Here is a 16,488-nt window from a genome sequence, read left to right on the forward strand (position 1 = left end):
TTTGTGGATTATCATTTTTCTGTTCATCGTGTGAAACTTTGTAGATGAGTGTTTATTTGTTTAAAAATCAAGATTCAAGATACACTGTTAAAAACAAATTTTCTACCCCAACAAAAAGATGAAAAAAATTAAAATTTGAAATTACTCTACATAAAATAGATGACTCCAGCTTTAAAAATCCTGGAGCCTTTTTTAACATCTAGGGAAGACCTTCTCCATGGCCTCTGAATGCTTCTTCACAAAGAGTACATGGTCTTTTGGCGCTGATCCTCTTCACACAGTGAGAAGCACGTGTCCTGCTGGGGTTCGTCCCAGTGCTGTAGGCAGAGAGACTGAGGTAGAGAGCAGATAAGTGATTTACACAGGGTAACTGGGAGAGTGGAATATAATCCGTTTAAGACCCCTCATTTAATCCTAAATCTGTCCTTTCTGTTTGAGAGCATTTCCTCTTGCCATGTTATGAAGACAAGCATCCTATCTAGAAGAAATAGAGCTGGCATGAAAACTGCAGTATTAAAGTATTATCCTCTTTCAGCTGAAGATGATACTGATAAAATGCTGTGATATTTCCAATGAAGTCCGCCCAATGGAAGTCGCTGAGCCCTGGGTAGACTGTCTGCTAGAGGAGTATTTTATGCAGGTAAGAATGAGGAAGCAACACACTTGCACAATCAGCTGCTGTGGCTGGATCCCACCTGAGCTGTGAGTGCTCTGCTGCCTGATAGGCCAGGCTATCTCTAGAACAGAAAGGATTATTTTATGGAAAGACAGAGAAGCAAGTCAGCAATAGAAGCTGTTTGGAATGCAAGTGAGTGCAATTGACTGTAATTCAGAGAGGAAAGACAATGGCAACCAAGAAATCCTAATGCTAGCAGACAGCTTGTTCTACCAGCCTTGCACAGTTGTTTGACATACAAATGTTTTTTGAGCCAAAGAGGCAAGAGCAGTGGCAAGAGAAAACTGTCAAGTGAATGATATCAAGACTTACAAGGGAACTAGTTCAGATTACTTTCCTTACATGTGAGCATTTGCTTACAAGAAAGCATAAGACTTGCCAAGGTGTGCAAAGTCAGGTTTAAGCTCCCCAAACCATTGCTCCTCACCAGATTCCCGGCTGAATGCAGCATCTCACAAGAGACAGATGCCTTGAATGATGTGTCAGGAACACTTCTAGCTCGCTGCATCTTCAACTTTTTCCTCAAAATTACAATAACTGTGTAACCTACTGTTTTAGTCACCCCACGAAAGCACTGTGTGCCCACAGACCCAGTAAGTGAGAGAAAGTCTACAACAGGGTCATTTTGCATGCACAGTCTGTTACCTTGCCTATGGATACACATAGAAGCTGTGACTTATGCAGTCAAGTAGGTAGCTTAGTAAACTCATTTCAATCAATAGATCTATTCCCCATTGAACAAGCTAGCCAGAACTTGTTTTAATCATTATTAAAGAAGGTCATGTAATTTCTGGTTGAATACCTGAAAAGAATCACTGTAGAATGAGGAAGTCAAAGACATTCCCTCACTTTGTGCTGAGAGCCACTACTGCCTTTCTAAATGCTCAGAACAATTTTACTCCTCAAGTTCTATGGGTTTCCAGAGGGACCAGGAGGCCTCATTGCCCTGTAAGCCTGGAGATGAAAGATTTCCTGCCCGTGCTGCACAGATGTAGCTAATCAGAGTTCTCTTTATTCAGAGGCTTGCTCTCAACAAGGCAGGATGTATTGGCCTAAGGGAAGAATATTGCTATTCTATGTTATCTTCAGACACTGCTGAGATCTGCATCTGAATACTACTGCTCTTTAGCTAGTGGACTACTTGGTACAGTGCTCTCTTGGCTTCTAGCCAATATTAACATTTCTTAACTCTGGGTTTGTTCCAGAGTGACCGGGAAAAATCAGAGGGTCTTCCAGTGGCGCCTTTCATGGACCGTGATAAAGTGACCAAGCCAACCGCACAGATCGGCTTCCTGAAGTTTGTCCTCATCCCCATGTTTGAGACAGTAACAAAGGTGGGCCAGCCAAGGCTAGAACCAGACCTGGGGGTGTGTGGAGCTTCATCACTGGCTCCGACATGTGTGCAGTTAGCCATGGGGGTGTTCACTTCACAGCCTACCTTTAGTCCATCTCTAGCATGTGCAGGTTTATGAATACAAAAGGAAATGTTGGTCTTCTCTCTCTTGTTTTCACCTAGCTCTTCCCTGAAGTGGAGGAGATGATGCTTCAGCCCCTTTGGGAGTCCAGAGACCGCTATGAAGAATTAAAACAGATAGATGATGCTATGAAAGAGGTGAGCTCTAAATATCTCTTTGATAAAGCAAATGGTATGATTTACTAAGTTAAAAGTTGTAATTTAATAGCCATTTAATTCTGAAGCAGTAAAAATGCTTACAGCATCCTCATAACCATGAGAAACACATTCATCACCCCAAGCTGGAAGCAGGCACATGTCACAAACAGTCGGCTTGCACACAGGAATCTTGCAGCCACCCCAGCGCAGCCATGGGGAGGGAGGTGCGTGCAGGAGGGTACCTGAAGGCCAGCCCCAGAGATAATGGCCTGGGGAGTGCAGCAGCAAGCTTCTCTTCCAGGAGGGAACTGCCTTTCCCTGGAAAGAGCTAGCCATTGCAAGGTAGTAGCAAGGAATTCAGGGTCTGGGCAGTTCAATGGATTGCACCACTGAGGCACAGTCTTCTTGTATGGGAAGATATGCCTTCCTTGCGTGCCTCTTCCAGTGTTTCCTTCCCCTAGTGAGACAAGCAAATAAAACCTGTCCCAGTGGTACTACAATCTGGGGTTTTCTCTGACATGAACAAATTCATCATGTAGACAGGACACTCTCTTTCACTGTGTCATTAAAATAAATTGGGAAGTGACCTAGAGCACTAGTTGTGCTGATAATCCTTGGTATATGGGAAATAAAGGTTCATTCACATGGTTATCCCTGGGTGGATGAGGGGAATAGTGGCTTTCAATTGCAGCTCTCTCCTCCTTCCAAGCTGTTTGGAGAAAAACCCTCTCAGCAACACAAATACTAAGGCTGGTTAATCAGAGAGCATATGTTTGGGGGTCACTGAGTGATAAAGGAGTAGAAAATCTGTTATGAGCTCAAAGCAGCGAAGAAGAACACAAGATAAGGGCAAGATTTTCCATGACCTCTTCATCTTTCAAGCCAAGCTGAAATTTTACTTCTGGTTTACAGAAGCTGTCAAAGTAGAAAGTTTATACAAACTGATGGAGCTTTAATTAACGGTGCATTGGTGCAAGAGACCTTAGAAAAATAAGAGCTGCCTGAATTAGAACTCACTTGAAACAATAGGAGTCAGCGAATAGTCCTAGAGTCTAACAGGGTAAATGATGAGAAACACTGAGTTCTGTTTCCTCCAGACCTAACTTCAGGGCTGTTGAGATGAAACAGGGCCTGCGATATGGCAAATTGCAGGGAGATGGGTGCTGGACTCTCAGCAGCAGTGGAAAGCTGCACTGTACGAGTCCATGATGCTAATATTGCTTTGCTCTTCATTGCAGCTGCAGATGAAGAAAAGTGACAGCCTGACCACCGGCACCACCGAAAAGTGAAAAGAAAAAGACTTTGAGCAAAACGTAGCCCCTAAGGTTATTTACTTTTTGAGAAACACTGCATTTGCCAAACAGATGTGGCAGAATCCAGCAGGAATTACGCTTGGGGTGAGGTGGCCAAGATGGACACCAAGATGGATGCCCTTCCCTGGTGGTGCCACGCAGGCCATGGCACAGCTCCCTCCCCACCGGGTTTGCCTCTTTGGCCAGCACTGGGAACTGCTGTCTCCAGGGACAAAGTGGAGCTGAGCTAAGGAGCCATTTCTGTAAAACGAACCACTGGAGTCCAAAACAAATGAAAACTTGTTTTAGTCAAGATCCTGCACATACCTGTACAGAAGTATGCTATTACAGCACAGCTTAACAGATGCTTATATCATGACAGGAACCTGGCAGATATTTCTGTTTGCCAGGTAGGCCCTAATGACACATTTCTCTGTCTTATCCTCTGAATTTTATAGAGTTCACAGTACATTCAGAAGCCCAGCGTAGTGGATGCAGTTTTCTTTTCTACACTAGAAGAAGTCAGAAAAAGCCTTCATGGACTTACAGGTTCATTTTGTGCCCAGCAGTGTCAGGGTTCTTTGGCACAAGCAAAGGGGAGCACCACGCAGCACCACTGTGCAAGTTTTTATCCTCATGAATTGAATGCAAAAAACAGTGTCAAGAAGAACCTTCAAAGATGTACAGATTTTTATTTTGGTTTGGTTTGGTTTTTTTGTTTTGTTTTTGTTTGTTTGGGTTTTTTGTTTGTTTTTGTTTTTGTTTTTTTTACTTTTAAACTGATCTGCTAAATAATATATTCTTCTACAGAAAGGGGTGTCATAGTTGTATTTGATTTCTTCTGTGTTATGTGCTCAGGTAGGAACCACCTCTGCTCCCGGACAAGTGCTTTTGTAAGGAATACTAGGTGAGAGGTTGTGCAGCAGAGGGGTGGGTCTGCTCTCCTGAAGAGAAGAGGCTTTAGTAACATTTCTGGTCTTACAATCACATCACAAGGGCAGCACTTCCAGCAATGTCTTCACAAAGGCAGGACGCCGGATGCCGCAACGGGTTCCAGTGCGCTGCCTCACCATGGCAGCATGAATTCCCTTCCCACCAGCCATGACAGGCAAGCCCAGACCAGGCTGCTCGTCCACTCCTGCCTTCCTGCTGCGGGGCAGGGCTGCCCTGCACACATGAGGCCTGTTCCTCACACAGCATGGCTGCCATGTTGCTGAGCCACATGCCTGGCGACTGGCACGGCCTGTTCCTTCTTGCACACCTCCTGAGGCCCACGGGGACCCACAGCCAGCTCTCTCTACCAGTGCCTCTGCCTGCCTGGCTCCTTTACCAGCTATTTGTGTGTGTGCCTCTGGGCTTTCCGCTGCAAACAGAAGCAGGGCCTGACCTCTGGATTTGCACAGTCCTAGGGGAGCGCGAGGGTGATGGGAAGATCCAAGTGTGGGGGCAGCTCCAAGCTACACAGACATCCTCACAACTGAACAAACTAAGCCCTAGTTTTGATTAACCTCAAAGCTTGTGGTGCTTGGGAGCTGGATCTGAGTTGTGTGGTCTGGGCCTTTTCTTCTGCACTAAATCCTATAATCCAAAGTACATTGTGACCCAGATTGTTTTGCTGTGGAATTCTTCACTTCTTTTTTGCAAATAAATCAAATTTACCATCTCTACTGGAGCGGATTTCCGTCACAAATCAGCTCCCAAAGCAGATGTGCTGTGCAGGAGCTATAAACAATTGCTCAGGACATGCCAAGTCCTGCACTGAGCTAGTTATATTAGATGAGAAAACCTGCTGTAGGAACACGACTGCTCCCTCCTCCCATTAAAATTGTTTAAGGGCTAGATCCTGATAGGAAGTTTTGTTTTAGTTGGAAGGATTTGCTCTAAACCATAAACCCTAATCCAACAGGGATTTATGCTTGTGCTTAACTCCCATGTGCCTCATCAGGGACCCTGGCATACAGTAGCTAATTGCACGGTGCAAGCTCCAGAGCTTTCCCTAATTGAAGTGCATGGAATTTTTGTAATGGATGGTTCTTGCTGCTTGTTTTGGCTCCGTTATTTGCCAGAGCAACCTGAAAAGCATTTACTGTGGAGAGAGGATAGGGAGATGCTGGTGCAGTCCCGCTGATCTTATTGGAAATGCTACAGAAATGTGGTGAAGGGGATTCGAGCCCTGCTCGGGGCTGCACTTATGACTGTCATGATGCTGCAGTACGTGGCGTGGCTTACTGGAAGCAGGGAACAACCAGGCTGCTGTTTAGAGACAGTTGTGAAAAAGAACATACGCAATCGTGACCAGCTACTGGTACATACAGGAATGACTCGGCATTCTTTAATCTCCTTTTCCTTTGCAATAGTAGATTACTGGAGAGACAGTAAAACTGTAGAGTCTTCCCAACGTAAGTTTAACCAAGGGGAGTGTAAGGCATTCTCTCATAATTCTAGTTTCTTTTACTTTTTCCAAAATATTTGATGCTGTGATTCATATGTAAATGAATAAATTTGTGAATCTTGGCAATCAGCCTATTAAGATGTCACACATTTTCAGGATGACATTCTAAAACTACACTTAGCATGAAAATGAAGTTTTCTGAGACAGCCAGACAGATGTCTGAAGCGTGTTTTAATCTTTTCTCTCCCTAGTTCACTGACTGAGTGAATATTATACCTCAGTTATTGTTCTACCCTATGGTAGAAGCCTTGTGAAGAACTTTATGTGATCCACTGCACACATCTTTTCAGCATCATACCGCGTACAGCTTTACATTGCTGCTCCTATCCATGTGCTCAAAGGTGAACGTGAAACAGTCTGTAGCTGTTCCACGCTGCTTAACTTGAAAAGCTAATGATGAGCCCTGGGACATGACTTCTAATTTTTTTTAAATGATGAGATCCCACAGTCCCACATGCACTTTATTTTCAAGTACAGCTTTCATAATAAGATCAAACTGCGGCTACAGTGTAACTACATGTCTTGGGAAGGAAATGGCTTTTTATAAATGTGAGTGCCCCCACAGCAGCCAATTTGCAATGAAAATTTAGTGTGTGTTAAATACATGGGTTATGTAATGCCAGAGAAATATCTGTACATGGAAACAGCTAATCTCAGCGCTGCCTCTGAGCAGCAATAACAACAGCATCTGTTCCATATGGGAGCAAAGCAGAGCGTTGGTGCGGAGCGCGAGCCCATTGGGGAAGCCCTGTCAGGCAGCATTAAATCCTCCTGCCTCGACAGCGGGCCTTGCTGCAATCTCCCCCCTCAATTGGGAAGGTCCAAAGACAGAACAAGTCTTATCTTCGTGCTTGGTTTGTGGTATTAAAAGCGTGCATGCTTCTTATCCTTCTCTCACATTGCTCTGTCCTGTTGTGAAGGTTTCTGCAAGGCAGAAGATACAGTTGGCAACACACCCACCCTGCTAAGGCCAAATCTCCCTGTATTTACCACATTCCCACACTGTCATTTCCTCGGTTTCCCTGTGGCCCTTCTAAAGCCTGTCTGGATGCCACACTAGTGCAAGAGAGTCTGGCTTCACCACACCTGAGGAACAGATGGGGATGTGATGGGGGCATTTGAAGGACATCATTTAGCAGGCAAGGTGGTGATGAGTTGGAGTGGATGATCTTGGAGGTCTTTTCAAACCTTAAGGATTCTAGGATTCTGTGATTCAATGCGTGGGCATGGTGGTGTTGGTTTGATGGCTAGACTAGATGATCTTAGAGGTCTTTTCCAATTTTAATGATTCTAGGATTCTATGATTTCACTGGTCTTCATAGTAAGCCTTGCTCTTCCACTGACTTCAAATCCACCTGGAGCGGGTCGCCAAGCCAGGGCTTTCCTCTGCTTTCTGTGCAGCGCCTCATGGTCCTCACTGCAAACTGCTCCTCAATGTCATGAGCCCACAGCTTCTATTTCCAGAAAACATGACTTCATAGAAACTCCTGGCCAGAAAACTTACTGGACGTTCTCATAAACAGAGAACCTGTAACCAACCAGCAAAGAACCTCTTTCTTCATTACCAAGTTGTGGTAAGAGCTGGCCCATTGCTAAAGAGAAGTCACACTTCTCATCACCTCACACACACACACACAAAAAAGCCTTTTGACTTCTCTGGCACATAATCAAGGGCTGCAGGTGTGCTCAGGCACATGCTCACATGCAGAATTGCTATCTGTAGACATTTTTATAATACCACTCTTGGCTCTGTTGCAAGACAAACGTAGAAACAGGAGGGCTTGGAAAGTGTAAGTAGCCTTGTCATAGCCAATGCTGGCTGTGATACCTCAGAGGAAAAATCTCTGTTTTCCAGCTTCTGTGGAAACACACCTAGTGCCTGGCAGATGGATGTGGCGGAGCCCTGTCCCTGAGAGTTTGGTGGCGACAGGAGCCTGGAACAGCCCAGTTTCTTTCCACAAGAACAGCCCTGGTGCTGTGCTGGGCTCTAGATAGCTGGGACAAACTCCAGGCTAGAAAACACAACAAGAAAAACAGCATGAAAATGTATAAATCCTCATCATCCTGTGTCTCCAAGCCATGCCTTCTAGCATTTCCAGTTAAAGGACGCTTACTATGGGGACATAGCATCCCCTTATCCCAGCTCAGGCTGCCCAGGGCCCCATCCAACCTGGCCTTGAGCGCCTCCAGGGATGGGGCACCACAGCTTCTCTGGGTAGCCTGTGCCAGGGCCTCACTGCCCTCTGGGCAAAGAATTTCTTCCTAACATCTAATTTAAACCTCCTCTCTTTAACTATAAACTCGTTCCCCTTTCATCCAGGTTTAGTGTCTGGGTGCCTGTGGCTCACTTCTGGCACAGCATCTCTTCATGAAGAAGAGTATGATGTGGGCATTTCACTGGTGATGGATGTGCTGGTCTCTGACCACTGCAGTGGGCCTCATGCCACCACCACCCTTGGTGACACTGCAATGGCTTTGATGCAGCTGCAAACACCTGGCAAGGTGAAGGTGACACCAACGGGGCATTGGTTTTGAGACTGGTTTACTCCTTCCAGCCTCGTCTCAGGGAACTGCTCTTTGGTGGTTGTTGGATTTTGAAGGGGAGTTTCATTTTTTTTTGTGTGCGTATGTCCTGGATGTTGTTTTTTTTTTTCAAGCACTTTTCCATTTGGCTCTGCAGTGCTCATTCTGCTTTCCATATCCACATATTGAGGTGGCAGCACTTTGGTACTGCTGCAGCTAGTGCTTTGCTCCACACAAAATCAAAGAATCATTATGTTTAGGAAAGACCTCCATGATCATCTAGTCCAACTGCCAGCCCAACACCACCGTGCGGACTGACCATGTCCCTCAGTGCCACACCAAATCCGTCCTGTCAGACCTCTGAGTTTGGGGCCATAGAGGACGGCACTGGAGGCTAAAATCGCCCCTGGCAGTGTAATTGCAGATGTGGTTGCGTAGGGGCCAGCCCAGATGAAGGGGTTTGGACAGTCCAGCAAAGGACACGTGGGAGTTTGGGAAGGTTGAGAGCAGGGAGAGAATCCTCTGCTGGTCTCCTCACAGCTTTGGGAAAAAAGAGCGACAGGAATAAGAGATGTTCCCATCTGATGAGCAGATCCCACCCTACCCCACCCCCAGCCTGCAGGGAGGCGGCCACTTATCTCTTCAGGGAATAGCTGAGGAAATACGTCTCAAAAGGTTACAGGATAACAAGTCTAAAACACCATGTACCTTGGAAAGTTCACCGGGGCGATGTGCGCGTTGTAAATGACAGTTTCATTCTTTCCACGCTGTACTTTTGTTTCCCCCTGAGACTTTGATCCTCCCAGTCACGCTGGCTACTGTGTACATTGCCAAGGGCAGGCCCTGGTGGCAGGACCTCATCCTGCGCCCTTGCTGGCAGAGGACACTCTGCTTGCTTTGAGGAAGGCTGGGGCTGCCTAGAGCAAGCAGAGGCCAGCACGAACTTCACCTCCCTGGCTGCACCCCGGGACCTCCACCACCCAAAAGTCCACGTATCTCACCTGCTTCATCTTATCCTGCCAAACATTCCATCTTCTCATCCTTCAAGGTCATCTTCACATTGACCCGTGCTTCATATCACCATTCCCACTCATGCGGAGAGCACAACATACAAGGATAGAGCAGGGCACTCAGCTTCACCAGATGGAGAATATACTTAAAAAGCAGAAAAATGTATTCCTGTGGTGACATCTTGGTTTAATTATGCATTTATTTAATTTATTTAATTGTCTTGACTACTGGGACAATGTTGAATGCTCAGATAATGGCACCAACAGTTTTGAACTGCACTGAATTTTTGGCATAACTTCATTCAGGTTGTATATTAGGAAAAATCTATTATCAGAAGGAGTGGTGAGGCAGTGGCACAGGCTGCCCAGGGAGGTGGTGGAGTCACCATCCCTCGAGGTGTTCAAGAGCCGTGTGGATGTGGCACTGAGGGACACGGTCAGTGGGCATGGTGGGGATGGGCTGGCCTCAGTAATCTTTGTGGTCTTTCCAACCTTAATGGTTCTCTGATAGAGGTGTTAGACACAACCAAGACTCCATATGAAAAGACATAAAATTAAAAAAGCTTATGAGCTGATTAATACAAAGTTTGTACCCATTAGTATAGCAGAGCTCTGTTTTTCAAACATCATCTTTGCAGGCTAACTCAGGAGCCTTATTTTTTTTTCAAAACTGTGATTAAATCCATTATTTCCAGTTGTAATAATCTTATAACACCTTTGAATTTATCTCTAGGACAAAGGTCTTTTCTCATCCCAGCTGTTACATTTTAACTAGAGAGACAACAATCATCTTTAAAGACATGCTGTACACAGAGAGGACGTGGTAGCGTGACTTACAGGAGGAACTCAACGTTTGCAGAGCAACAATGGTGTTTGCAGACTGTAAAAGAGAGTGACAGTCCCAGGAATGTTCTTTCAACAGAGGTGAATCCTGTGCTGCTCTGCACGGGATGACTTGATCCCCATCCACTGCGGTCAAAATCAAAGACCTTTTGCCTGAATTACCTTACTTTTTTTTTAAGTATATATATGTATAATCTCTGTTGTATTTAGAGCTTCTCTGTATCGACCCTCTGAACACAAGGACAGCACAGCACCTCCCTCTGTGGTGGAGGCAAGAGCTGGCACTGCAAAGCTAGAGGGAAAGAGGATGTTGCCCTCCCTAACATGTGCTTTGCATTTGAGAATAAAACTGAGGACTGTGCTGGCTCTCACCGAGAAACAAAGCATTGGGCACTGCTGCCAAGTAACCAAGCCAGCAAACAAGAAATCCAGAAAATAATAAACCACCTGGAGGCAAGAGTTCAATCATAGGATCACAGAATGATAGAATGGTTTGGATTCGAAGAGACCTTAAAGATCACCTGGTTCCAACCCCTTGCCATGTGCAGGGACATCTCCCACCAGATCAAGTTGCCCAAAGCCCCATTCAACCTGTATGTCAGTACCTTCACCCTTTTGGCATGGTTTTGCAGCCACAACACAGCATTTAACGAAGTATGTTTAGCAGGTAGATTTGCATATGTTTTTGCATAGAGCCCTCATTAACCAAGATTACAATTAAGTAAGCAGTGAGTGCAAGATCGGCAGATGTGCGGGCCCACCAGGCTTACAGTTTTATGCTATATGATGACTATAACATTTACATCAGACATCATTATACCCTCCTCTGCCCAAATGCAGATTCATCGTTTGCATCAGCTCTACTCATTTTGCAGATGACTGCCCAAATCTGAGACCTCTCAGCATCTGCAGTTTCTCACTTTCTTCAGAACTACATTGTTATCTACTCTAATAAGAACCCCTTTCTTAGCCCATCTAAATGTATTCACGTATATGTAAAAGCACCATAATAACAAGAAAGCATACAGCATCCTGACATCTCTTTCCATGCTGGCACTTACTGTTCAAAATATCCTAGAAGAATAGGAATGGTGTCTGTCTTTCCACAGGTGAAGGGGGCTAATAATTTGAAAGGACTCTGCATCTTCGGAGGTGTGCCGCACAAAGCACAGCATTTCATCACCCTTCTTGCAGAACACATTGCCCTGGGCAACCTGCTCTAGTGGGTGGCAACCCTGCCCACAGCAGGGGGTTGGAACTGGCCGGGCTTTAAGGTCCCTTCCAACCCAAACCATTTTACAAGTCTACAAACATAAGCCTGTATAAGCCCTCAACACTTTAAACCTTTCTGCCTCGAGTACTTTTTCATAAGTAGTGTGCATCAGCCACCCAGAGGCTCTGTGTCCCCAGGCACAGTTCCCCAGAAGGATGAGTAAGACACGCAGCCACTAAAACCACAAGAGCTAGAGACAGAGCTCACCCTCCCAACATTGAGAACCCCATGAATTTTTTTTCCACATTGACTTCCTTCAGATCAGGGTGAAATTAAGCCATCACCCATTTTGTAGTGATTCCCGATTTGTAGTGAGGTTCTTGGGTGCACATCATCCCAGATGGTTTCAGCTCAATTGTAACCCTGACCTCAACTCCTAGTTTTCATCTATTAAACACCACTGCTTCCGCCTAGCTCTGATAAGGACACTTCTACAGGGAACACATAAAACAGGGGCATTTCATTTAGAAGCCTCTCAGCTTGAAATTTATCCCACCTTCTTGAGGAACAGCCACACCACCAGGAAAGGGATGTCTATGAGGCTGAAATGGAAATGGGTGTCTGAAGTTTCTTGCTTGGATTATGGCAGTGATGGTCACAGGGTTTCTCCTGCTGCAGTCCAGGACAGCCGTACTGTCTGCACCCACCCAACCCCTGGTAGGTCGTGCTGTGGCTGAGAAAACTCGTTCGTGCCTGGACAGAGGCCTGTGGGTAACAGAGATGCCATGGCAGTTTCTATGAGGAGCTTGGCTGAACGCTTGGATCCAGACTTTCCCTTCCTCCTCTAGATCTTGCCTAGTGTTAATCCCATATGTTCAGTTTATCTGTTGACTTTAAGTAAGGACAATTTAGATATGCTTTCCTCCTAGATTATATAGGTTTATTGTAAGCCAGGAACACTGTGCTCAACTCATTTAAGTGCAAAGAGTCCATTACGCTCCAAGTAGGATGAAACAAACCACCCAAGGGCAAAAAGCAGCTTCACCCCTCCCAGAAAAGGCTTTTCCTGTAAGTCAGAGTGTATGAAAACAGCCACGAGCATGTGAGCTGGAAACCAGTGCCTACCACTGCCTGGGACCAGGGAAGAAATGTCACTGCAGGGTCACAGTGACAAACTTTACCGCCTCCTGCTGAATGAAAGCTCATTACAGTAAGGGGTCAGCACCTGCTCGTGCTCCTTCATAAAGGCTGGAGTTCGAGGGACCTCATTCAGCCAGAGGCAAGGCAGGAAGGAGCCTGATGCACACAGGGTACATGCTGGCAGTGCAGATGCAGATTGCTGCAAGCTGGGTGGACCAGCTCAGGCGTTCACTGTTTACAAGGGAGCACCATTTCCTGACTCTTTCTTCATCTCTTGAAACTTTGATGTAACCTATTTTTAAAAATGGGTTATTTCTTTAATATATTAATTTTTAAACAGGCTGACTCCAACAACCTCTGCACACGTTCTTTGTCCTTGGGCAACTGAGATCACCTCAGCTCTTGCCTGCAGATGAAAGAGGTGGCGTCTTTCCTAGTTTTCATATCACCAGTAGGTGAAGGATGGATGGGGGAAGCCCACAGTACCCCACTGGGGAGCACTCACAGCAGGGTGGCTTGCCCGTTCCCTGTTTCTGAGCTGTTGGGTGCAATTGCGTACCTTGCTCAGAGAGCTGTATCATCATGCCAGGGACATCTGTGGGGACAGCCTGATACCTGCCACTTGTGTCAGCGTGACACCAGATGTCAGATCCCAGATGGAGCAGGAGCGCCGGGTGCCGTGCCAAAGCACAGGTGGTGCGCGGGAAGGGGAACCGAGAAGAGAAGACATCAGGCCAGCAGGAGAGCACGGATTTCCTCTACACAACCTAGATAATACAGCACAGAGCCAGGCTTCCCAGAAAGCATAAAAAAGCAAATAGGGCAAGAAAGGCTCTTGATTTTTGATTTATTCAAACCCATTTCCAGTGCCTTCCTAAACACAGCCATTGCTTATTAACAGGAAGAAAAGGTGCAGCAGCAGATTTTCCATGAAGGTAGCTGGCACATAAATCTCTTAAGAAAACTGAGAACTACTGTGGTGGTGGTTGTTGTTGTTTTTGTTGTTGTTTTTTAATTATTTTATTGTTCTTGCTAGAAGTGGCCTCAAAGAAGAAAGCCCTGTCTTGTTTACAGTGCAGAATTTCCTGGTCAAGTATTCTGCAAACAGAGTATATGCAAATCTCAGACATTGATTAACTATCGCAATTACTATTTCCTCAGAGATAAGAAGCCTTCGTTTTCCAGTGGTTGTTCTATTTGCAGAGTACCATTAGCCTTAGATATGATGAATTATTATTTCAGGTAAAGCCAAATGGCACAGAGATAATAATGAAAATTCTTGGACAGACCAGGAAATAGGAAAAATCGGGTAATGGTTGGTTTTAATTTATATAGCTGGTGTGTCTCATCCTACCTTTCTTGTGATTGGATTATTGGAGAGCAAAGGAAGGCCTCCAATCTGAAATGCTGCAATTATAAAGGGACAAAGTCAGTGGAAAAATCTAAGGCACTCAACACTGAACAAAACTAACCAGAATTTATATAAGATGCTCCCATCTTGACAGCATGCTGAGGAGAAAATACAGTAACATAGCTCTTGTTTAAAATCACAAAACCTTAGTGGGCTGCACCACAGCCATAAAGGTCATTCATCAGGCTCTGCTCCTAAAAATCTGCACAGGCAGAGTGCTGAAAAGTATGTTTTAATTGGTATTTTTCACATTGAATACTTTGTTTCCTATCTGCTTTTCCCTGGTTGCCACTTCAGAAAGGACCAATACCAACAGCGACTTTCTTGCACGTGGGCAAAGAAAACTCACATTTATTAAGACTCCCAAGACTAGAACAGCATACATGCCAGAGTGGCCCAGCATGGCTGTGAATGTTGTCAGCTGCTTTACCCTCTAGCTCAAAAAACCTTGTTGCTATTGACCTACTCTCCGGCCATCATGCAGTATTTAGGCTGTCCCCTTCTACTTTCATCACAGTCAGAGGATGAAGGACGAAGAACGTTTAATGGATCTTGTTCTCTTCCCAGTGAAGTTAAAGCCAAAGGTTGACAACAAGATACAATACAGGGTGAAGATCTCCATCCTTGGTGCTGGGAGAAACTTTGGGTCTTCTTACAATGTCTTATGCATACATAATATTTCTGACAGAAATTAAAGTTTCCATTCCAGATGAGACTATTATATTCTTCTTTGTATCCTTACGGGCAACACTCAGAGATACTGAATCTTGCTTGTAGGTGTAAACACCATAGAATTCAGGCAAGCGAACAAGCAAAGCTTTAACTGCAATGCTTTAGCTCTTGAGGGAAACAGAAGCACTGTGTTAACGTCCCATTTTCTTCAACCTGTACTTGCTTCATGTCGATTCTCTGGAGTAAACACATCCACCCAGCTATCGTGCACTGTTTGAATTAAAAGTTGAGTGAATCAACCAAGAATACGTAACTTCCATTTCCCATTTGCCACTCTCAATAGTATTTGAAAAGTCATGGCAGTCAGGTGAAGTCCCTGGCGACTGGAAAAAAGGCACACCCATTTTTAAGGAGGGTAAAAAGGACGACCCCAGGAACTACCGATCTGTAAGCCTCCCCTCCGTGCCAGGGAAGGTCATACAACAGATCCTGCTGGACTCTATGTTAAGGCACGTGGAAGACAGGGAGGTAGTATGAGACAATCAGCATGGCTTCATCAAGGGCAGGTCTTGCCTGACAAACCTTGTGGTATTCTATGATGGCGTAACCATGTCAATGGACAAGGGAAGAACCACTGATATCATCTATCCCAACTTCAGTAAGGCCTTTGACACAGTTCCCCATAACATCCTTCTCTCCAAATTGGAAAGACGGGTTTGATGGGTGGACTGTTTGATGGACAAAGAACTGGTTGTGAGAGTGTACTCAGAGAGCAGCGGTCAATGGCTAAATGTTCAGATGGAGATCAGTAACATGCAATGTCCTTCAAGGGTCAGTTCTGGGACCAGTGCTGTTTAATACTCTCATCAATGACACTGACAGTGGGATTGAGTGCACCCTCAGCACGCTTGTGGATGACACCAAGCTGTGTGGCGTAGTAGACATGCCCAAGGGATGGGATGCTATCCAGAGAGACCTTGAAGGCTCCAGAAGTGGTCCCATGAGGTTAAACAAATCCAAGTGCAACATCTTGCACCTTGGTCATGGCAACACCCAGTATCAGTACAAGGTGAGGGATGTAAGGATAGAGCACAGTCCAGCCAAAAAGGACTTGGATCCAAGGGATGGAACAGCTCCTCTACAAGGACAGGCTGAGACAGCTGGGGCTGTTCAGCCTGGAGAAGAGAAGGCTCCAGGGAGACCTGAGAGCGGCCTTTCAGTATCTAAAGTGGGGCTCTAAGAAGACTCTTTAGCAGGGTCTGTTGTAATAGGACAAGGGGAAATGGTTTCTAACTAAAAGAAGGGAAATTTAGACTGGGTATAAGGAGGAAGTTTTTTGTGCTAAGGGTGGTGAGGCACTGGCACAGGCTGCCCATAGAAGTGGTGGATGCCCCATCCCTGAAGACACTCAAGGCCAGGCTGGAGGGGCACTGAGCAACCTGATGGAGCTGTAGGTGTCCTTGTTCATTGCAGGGGAGTTGGACTAAATGCCCCTTAAGTGTCCCTTCCAACTCAAACGATTCTATGATTCTACAATAAATGTCAATCTCACTGATATGAATAAACTCTTAACTGAAGAGCCATTGAGACTTGGGGTTATACCAATGGAGAAATGGGGGCAGCCACTCCTGGATGCTCTGCTTG

At 45.5% G+C, this 16,488-nt stretch overlaps 1 protein-coding gene and 1 long non-coding RNA gene across 5 annotated transcripts in view; one reads left to right on the plus strand and one right to left on the minus strand.

The window, feature by feature from the left end:
• Nucleotides 1-4,393, plus strand: part of PDE9A (phosphodiesterase 9A) — a 42,844-nt gene extending 38,451 nt beyond the window's left edge. The window contains exons 15-18 of one of the 2 annotated variants that reach the window (XM_021406530.1): nucleotides 536-640; nucleotides 1,882-2,010; nucleotides 2,193-2,288; nucleotides 3,527-4,393. In XM_021406530.1, the coding sequence (XP_021262205.1) occupies nucleotides 536-640; nucleotides 1,882-2,010; nucleotides 2,193-2,288; nucleotides 3,527-3,577 (381 nt within the window). In that variant the 3' untranslated portion in view covers nucleotides 3,578-4,393. The remainder of the gene's footprint in view (nucleotides 1-535; nucleotides 641-1,881; nucleotides 2,011-2,192; nucleotides 2,289-3,526) is intronic. The other variant, XM_021406535.1, reaches the window with a different exon arrangement.
• Nucleotides 9-16,031, minus strand: LOC110403390. 3 transcript variants are annotated; one of them, XR_002441641.1, is made up of 4 exons: nucleotides 11,470-16,031; nucleotides 9,557-9,710; nucleotides 2,115-2,248; nucleotides 9-332 (listed from the first exon to the last, which is right to left on the minus strand). It is a non-coding gene; the product is annotated as an uncharacterized LOC110403390 (long non-coding RNA). The 3 variants fall into 3 exon arrangements; XR_002441640.1 differs by lacking the exons at nucleotides 9-332; nucleotides 2,115-2,248 and adding an exon at nucleotides 6,480-8,044 and having other exon boundaries at nucleotides 11,470-16,030; XR_002441639.1 differs by lacking the exons at nucleotides 9-332; nucleotides 2,115-2,248 and adding an exon at nucleotides 6,480-6,956 and having other exon boundaries at nucleotides 11,470-16,024.

The sequence above is a fragment of the Numida meleagris genome, chromosome 1 (genome assembly GCF_002078875.1).
Source record: "Numida meleagris isolate 19003 breed g44 Domestic line chromosome 1, NumMel1.0, whole genome shotgun sequence".
NCBI classification, from domain to species: Eukaryota; Metazoa; Chordata; class Aves; order Galliformes; family Numididae; genus Numida; species Numida meleagris.